Raw genomic sequence first — 7,869 nt, forward strand, 5'->3', positions numbered from 1 at the left:
CTGGAAAAACCACGGTCTAAATCAGATTCCTCACTGCTGGTATCATGGGTGTTAATTGTGGATCTAAGTTAAGATGAAGTTATTTAGAGTTTCAATTTTTTTCCCATCTATTATGATGTTGTCTATCAGTCCAGTGGTAAGAATCTGTCTTCTTGACATTAAGATGCAATCATATTGAAGGCTGTATTCATTGATCCCCTGCAACAAGTGCTTCGAGTCCTCCTCACTTTCCGCAAGCAAGGTTGTGTTATCTACATAACACAGGTTATTGATGAGTCTCCCTCTGATCTTGATGTCACATTCCTTTTTATGAAGTTCAGCTTCTCGAATAATTTGCTCGGCATACAGATTCAATAGGTATGGAGAGAGAATATAACCCTGATGCATTCCCTTCCTAATTCTAAACTATGTAGTATTCCCTTGCTGTTTGCACAACAGTATCCTGGTCTAGGTGCCACATGAGCACAATTAAGTGCTCTGGAATTCACACTCACCGTTAGCCAAAACTTGTTAATATCCACAGTCAAATGCCTTTGCATAGTCAATAAAGCATAAATAGACATTCTTCTGGTATTCTTTACTTTCAGCCAGGATTCATCTGACATCAGCAATGATATCCCTGGTGCCACGGCCTCTTCTAAATCCTGCTCCTGGCAATTTCCTATCTATGTACTGTTCCAGTAGTTTTTAAATAATCTTCAGCAGTATTTTGCTTGAATGTGAAATTAATGACATTATTCAATAGTTTCCACATTCTGGTAGATCACCTTTCTTGGGAATGGGAACAAATATGGCCCTCTTCCAATCTGGTGGTCAGACAGCTGTCTTCCAAGTATCCTGCCATAGCCTAGAGAGTGTATCCAGAGATGCATCTATTAAACAAGTCAATTGGTATCCTAACAATTCCTGGGGCCTTATTTTTGCCCTTGCTTTCAATGCAGCTTCCACTTCCTCCTTCATTACCATGGGCTCTAGCTCATAAGTTACTTCCTGAAATTTTTCAGTGCCAGCCAACTCTTTTTGATACAGTGATTCTGTGTATTCTTTCCATCTTCTTTTGATGTTTAATGGGATATTCAAGATTTTGTTCATAGCATCTCTGAGAGTTGCAACTCAGGATTTGAATTTGTTTTTTCAGTTCCCTTAGCTTGACAAATGCAGAGTGAGTTCTTCCCTTTTGATTTTCCAATTCCAGCTCTCTGCTTATTCCATTATAATACTCTGCCTTGTCTTCTCAAGCTGCCTTTTTAAATTGTCTGTTCAACTCTTTTACTGACATATTTTCCCTTTGTTTTGGCTTCTCAACACTCTAGTGCAATTTGTAGAGTCTCTTTTGACATCCATTTTGGTTTTTTCTTTCTCCTCTTTGTTAATGACCTTTTGTTTTCCTCATGGATGATATCATTGGTAACATCCCATAGCTCATCTGGAAATCATCTGATTTCCTGGGCAGTATAGAAAATTGTACGGCTAAAGATTACTTACAAAGAAGGAAGAAGCTACAAAATAAGATGACAGGTATACAGGTATGCTTCAAAACCTATACTTAAGATGATCTTGAAATTCAGGTGTAACAGATTCAAGATCTTCTATCTGATGAGGCAGCTTATTGTCAGAATGATTTAACATGTTACTGTTGTTAGTGCTATTCCATCAGCTATGGTTCAAGGTGATTTTTTAACATAAGGAAACACTGTCTGGGCCATTATCATGATTGTTTGTCTGTCTGTAGACTGTTGTGGTTTTGTGTCAATCCACCTCATAGATTATTTCCATTTTCTCAGATCCTCTATTCTACTGAGTCATAGTCTCACCATCTTCACTCCCAAGGTGAATTCTGGTTATATATATCCTCGTGATGGTTTGTTTGCTTTTCTGACAATCTGTGGTATTTTCACTATCCGGTCACACAGTCCATAAGGAGTTGCACTGCTAAACCAAAGGCTGTGTTTCTTTGGTGGTTCGGTTCAAATCCATCAATGGGTTCTAAGAAGAAAGATGAATAATTTCCTTTCAGGTGTTTTGCAACCTTGGAAACTCACTGGAAGGTCAGCTATGCATTGGTTTCAACTGGATATGAGTTTGAGCTTGAGAGTTAGGCAAAAACACAGTTCAAATGTATCAAATCTTCTTTTATCATTATTCAACTTTTGGCTTACTGATGCCATGTATTCTTTAGTAGAGGTACTTGAATTTATGATTAACAGTGAGGATGTTAAGTACCCAAAACATTTTCCCTCAGGAATCGTATGTAAATGTTAGGGCCTGAACACACAGTAAGTAAGAGGTGGCGCTTGGGCTTGCAGGTAGTCACTGACCCCTGAGCTCAGGCCTCTCAATGCTATGCTGGCTTGTCTAGTATGTCTTATTTTCATGAGTGGCATCTTTGTTTTGGGGGGGGGGGAAGATTATTTTTAAAGGCATCTAATAGTTTTTACAAATGGTTTTAATATTTTAAAATGCTAGTGACTATACTTGGAAGCAGGAGTGGCATCCACATCCGTAAACAGCTTGCCTCGGGAAACCTTACGAACATGGAGAATGGATGAAAGTCATACAGTTGTCGAGGACTTTCGTTCGTAGGGTCACTATGAGTTGCCGACGACTCGACGGCACTTAACAACAACGACTATACATTTTATTGTTTTTAATTCTGTCTGAAACTCAGTCAATAATTATAAATGACACAATTTTAAGAGTGATAGAAGTATATTTAACTGTTTAAATGTGTTTACATCTGCACATAAATCTAGTTTGAAAAAAGTATCAGTAAATAAGTACATAATGTATCTAGAGCTTTAAAAACTTTGATGAAATCAAGGGTAGAGATATGGAAATTAGATTTCCTGGGCAGTATAGAAAATTAAATGGCTAAAGAATATTTACAAAGAAGGAAGAAGCTATGAAATAAGATGACAGGTATGCAGGATAGGATGACCCAGTAAGTTGCCTTCAAGTAAGATTTGCATGAGAAGGCTTATGTTCTTACACTTGCTCTTGAAACTACCCCATCCTGATATTCTGGCAAACACCACAATTAAAACCGTTCCTTCCCAACTGTGCAATGAAATGCGTAATACTTTGGGAATGACTGCTCGTTTAGTAAAACATAATCCAAATAGTTAATAAAAAACTACTATTTAAATTTTAAAGTAGGAAAACATATTCAAAACAACAAAAGACTAACTCTGTTCCACTTTTGGGCCAATTTAAATTCTTTTCAAAAGGGTTAACCTGAATGTCAGAATTACTTTGGTTAAGTCTGGCAGAGCAGACTTCCTTGTAGGAGGAACATAAGGAACAGTCAGCAGCCTTTCTCAGATGAATCACATCAGATTCCCACCAGACTTCCCTTCCTTCTGGAGAGATTCACTAGGAAAGGTGTCATCATCCACGTGCTCATATGGAATCACCTCCAGGGCCCTGCCCTGCCATCACCTAACACACACCCACATTAAAAACTGTCCATCAGTTGTGCTTTTGCAGATTTTTCACTGGAGACCGTAAGTTTGAGTGGAATTATTCAGTGTGAGGGTCACAATGAGAGAACGTGGATCTTTCTTGTTCTTGTGAACAGTGATCTTTCCTTTTAATGTCTCACCTACAAAAGAAAAATAGGGAGAGAAAAGAAGACTTAGGAATAAAAGGAATACAATATAGCAGAGAAATATAGACCTAGTATTTATCTTTTAATGTAGTGATACTAGTTTCTCTCTTTTTTTTATTATGGCAAAACTATAAACCAATCATTCCATCCCACAATCAACCAAAAAAAAAAAAAGTGAGGATTAGGAATGACTGGACTATGGTAAACGCCACAGCTAATTAGGTTTAAGGAGGGCACAAGCAATACCACTAAGGGATTAAAAAATACTCAGTCTTCAGGGCATGAAATTTTAAGAATAAAAATAACAGTAAAACTTAAACACCTGGCAAAGCTCTTGGTCTGTACTTAATATACTGGCAATGTAAATGGAAAACAGACTATACAGAGGTGAAACAGTACACAGAATAATATTATACATTTATTTAAAGGGAAGATTGTTTTTTAAAGAACTCACTTTTTTAGGCTCTAAATTGTATAAAAAATATCTGGATATTCCAAAATGGAATTACCTAAAATACAACTTTGGATATTTCCCATATGGATTTAGAAGATTATTTCAAGAACAGATTTTTATGCATTGAACTGAGGATCTGACGAGTTGTGGGATGACATCCAAGGACATTATTCAAGAAGAAAGCATAAAGTCATTAAAAAGACGGGGAAGGAAGAAAAAACCAAAATGGATATAAAAAAAAAAGGAAATGTGCGCTAGAAAATAGAGAAGCTAAATCAAGTGTAAGAAACGAGGTAAGAAAGCTGAACAAAAGATTTCAAAGGGCAGTTCAAGTTAACAAAGTATTATAATGAAATGTGCAAAGAATTCAAATTAGATAATAACCAAGAACAACACATTGAGCATTTCTCAAGCTTAAAGAATCAAAGAAAACATTCAAGCCATTAGTAAAAAAAGAGAAAAGGAGGAAAAAAGATCCAAGAATTTACAGAAGAGGCATGTGAGCAAACGGAATGTAGCCCTGGATAGACTCACTCATCACATGCAAGTACAATCTTGCTGAAAAGAATTTAAAAACTCAAAAATTTTAAATTACCAATTCCAAAGGCATGCAGTTCAAATCCATCAGCTACTCTGTGGTACAAACATGGGCAAACTTCTCCCATGTGATTAAACTGCCTCTAAAAACCTTGAGGGTCAATTGTGGGTTGGTTCCAACTTGACAGTACACCACCACAATAACAATAACAACAACAACTGAAAAACATTTGAACAGTGTACTGACAGGGTAATAGCATAAATGCAAGGTGAATTCAGATAAAGCTGGACATCACTGCTGATGTCAGATATATCATCACTAAAAGTGAATATCAGAAAGAGGTTTACTCATGTTTTATTGCTTGAGCAAAGGCATCTTACTGTATGGATAATAATAAATTATGGACAACACTGGGAAGAAGGAGAATTCTAGAACACTGTGCTTATATGATGGAACCTATATAGATAGATGAAGAAGTAGTTGTTTGAACAAAATATGGGGGTACATCATGGTTTAAAATGAGGAAAAGGGATTTTCCATATGGTGTTCTTTCCTCAGTCCTGTTCAATCTGAGTCACTTCTTTTAAATAAATAATATTTTATATCACTCAATCAAATCAGACTGATTATCTATCTATCTATCTATCTATCTATCTATCTATCTATCTATCTATCTATCTATCTATCTATCTATCTATTGCTCTCCAGTAGAAAGATGGGCAATCTCCTTCTGTAAGATTTACTACCACTGAAAACTTGCTGGGTGATTAGTTATAAATCAGATATCAATTCAATCTGAATGCTCAGCATGTTAATTTGAGAAACTAGATTATATGAAGAAGAAGGTGGCATTATGATTGGAGAAAGACCCATTAATTTATAGTATACAAATGACACAATCTTGCTTGCAGAAAATAAAGATTCAAATAATTTACTGATGAACCTCAAAGAATACAGTCTTAAGTATAGATTGTTGTTTTATGTGACATCAAGTCAGACCCTCCATAGAGTTTTCAGAGTTTCATAGAGTTTGTACTGTAAAATGTACAGTTGGAGATTATCCATCTTTTTCCTGTGGAATAGCTGGTGGGATTGAACCATTCACCTCTGGGTTGGCAGCACAAACTCTTTATCCACTAAACCACCAGAGTTTTCAGTATAGACTAGACCTAAAAATAATCAAAGTCAAAATCTTCACAACTGGAGGACTAATTATCATCAGGGTAAATGGAGAAAAGATTAAAATTGTCAAAAATTTCATTTCACTTGGATCCACAAACAATACTCATGGAAGTAACATTTGAGAAATCAAACAGTGCACTGCACTGGGCAAGTATGCTGTCAAGGACTTCATTAAAGAACTAAAAGGCAAGGATGTCCATTTAAAGACCAAGGTGTACCTGAACCAAGCCTTCGTATTGTCATTTGCTTCATATGGATATGAAATTGGACAATTAATAAGAACGATGGAAAAAGAACTGATGACCTTGAACTGTGATGTTGGCAAATACTGAATAGACCACAGACTGTCAAAAGAACAAACCAATCTGTTCTGGAAGGAGGAAAGCCAGTGCTCCATGTAAGTAAGGATGGTGAGCTATTTTGGGGCTTATTATCAGGAGTGGCTGATTTGTAGAAGATCCTAAATGAGCTGGATAGTGACTGCCAGAGTGGGCTGACATACAGCAGTAAGTATGAGGATGGGACAGGACCATGCAGGATTTTGTTCTGTTGTATGTAGGGTGTCTCTAGGAGTCGGAGCTGATTGAATGACAGCTAAGAATAGCAACATGAAAAACTAACAATAACATCACTCTGAGCGGTCAAACACTCAAAATTTTTAAACATTTAAGAAAATCTTTGTGATGCTAGCGTAGCTCAAAATTTCAAAATTGTACAGAAAAAAATTTATTAATTCAATTTCACCAAAATTTACTAAAAATTTATATTGTTCAAAATATATCAAGAAAATGAAAAGAAAAATCAAGAGTTAGAATAAAAATATTAGCAGCATCTGACAAAGAACTTTTATGCCTATTAAGAGATTCTTCAATTCACTAACAAAAAGACAAAACTCAGTGAAGAAATGAGGAAAATATTGAAACAGAAATCACATATGCTACTACATTACCACTATAATGGCTAAAAGGAAAAGGGATGATTTAGTAAGTGTTGGTGAGGATGTGAAACAACTGAACTAACAATGCTGACAGACATGTAAAATGGTATATTCATCATGAAAAGTAGTCAGATGGTTTCTTATAAAGTTCATTTACATCTAACATAAGACTCAGTAATTCTACTCCTAGGTATTTTTTCCAGGACATGAAAACATGTTTATACAAAGGCTTTCACATGAATTTTCATAGCAACTTCCAAACAGGCAAAGATCAGGTGAACAATTAATTAAACTGTAGTATGTTATACAAAGGATTATTTAAAAAAAAAAAAAATCATACCAAATTCCCTACCTCCCTAGAGGAACACCTCCAGGAGTTTCTGAGGCTATAACTCTTCATAGAAGCAGACTGTTATCTTTTTCTCCCACAAACAGCTGGTGGGTTCAAACCACTGACCTTTCAGTTAGTAATCAAACTCCTAACAACTGTGCCAACAGGGCTTCTTTTGTACAAAGGGTACTGCTTCATAATGAAAAGGAACATTCAATGGATACACAGATGAATCTCAAAAAAAAAAAAAATTCTAAGCAAAAAGAAGCGGGAGTACATTTTATAAAACTGCACTGATAAAAGATTCTAAAAGAGCAAATAGTAACAGACAGTGACAGAAAAGAGATTAGTAGTCTCAGAACTGGAATGGGGCTCTGACCACACAGGGGTTAAAGGAGAAACTAGATTGCTGAAAACGCTCTGTATCTTTCTTCTAAGAGTAACTGTTCTATATCTTGATTAGGGGGGTGTTGTTATTGTTTATTGCTGTTGAGTAAAGCACAACTCAGAGGGACCCAATGAACAAAAGGCTGGAAGCCTTTCTATAATTATTGTCATTTCTCCAAGTTCATAGAGTTTTCAGAGGCATATTGTTTAGGAAGTGGATGCCACTCCTGCTTCCAAACCTGTCTTAAACTGGGAGCTCCACCAAACACTGTCCACCATGGGCAGCCATTATGGCATTTGAGTACCAATGGCACAAGATTCAGAATCACAGAAAACCCAGATTACCTCAGTGCAGCAAAGTGACAGAGGAATGCTGTATAGTTTAGAAGAATGTTCCTAAAAATAAAATAACACTAGACTCTTAGTGCATGTC

General features: G+C 36.2%; 1 protein-coding gene across 1 annotated transcript in view; it reads right to left on the minus strand.

The window, feature by feature from the left end:
* Positions 1-3,491: 3,491 nt before the first annotated feature.
* PRMT3 (protein arginine methyltransferase 3) overlaps positions 3,492-7,869 on the minus strand; it is a 145,186-nt gene continuing 140,808 nt past the window's right edge. Inside the window, exons 14-15 of the mRNA XM_006892059.1 lie at positions 4,613-4,619; positions 3,492-3,601 (exon numbers count right to left, since the gene is read on the minus strand). Coding sequence (XP_006892121.1) covers positions 3,492-3,601; positions 4,613-4,619 — 117 coding nt within the window. The remainder of the gene's footprint in view (positions 3,602-4,612; positions 4,620-7,869) is intronic.

This window comes from Elephantulus edwardii, unplaced genomic scaffold (genome assembly GCF_000299155.1).
Source record: "Elephantulus edwardii isolate Elephantulus edwardi_28Jun2011 unplaced genomic scaffold, EleEdw1.0 scaffold00109, whole genome shotgun sequence".
Taxonomy (NCBI): domain Eukaryota; kingdom Metazoa; phylum Chordata; class Mammalia; order Macroscelidea; family Macroscelididae; genus Elephantulus; species Elephantulus edwardii.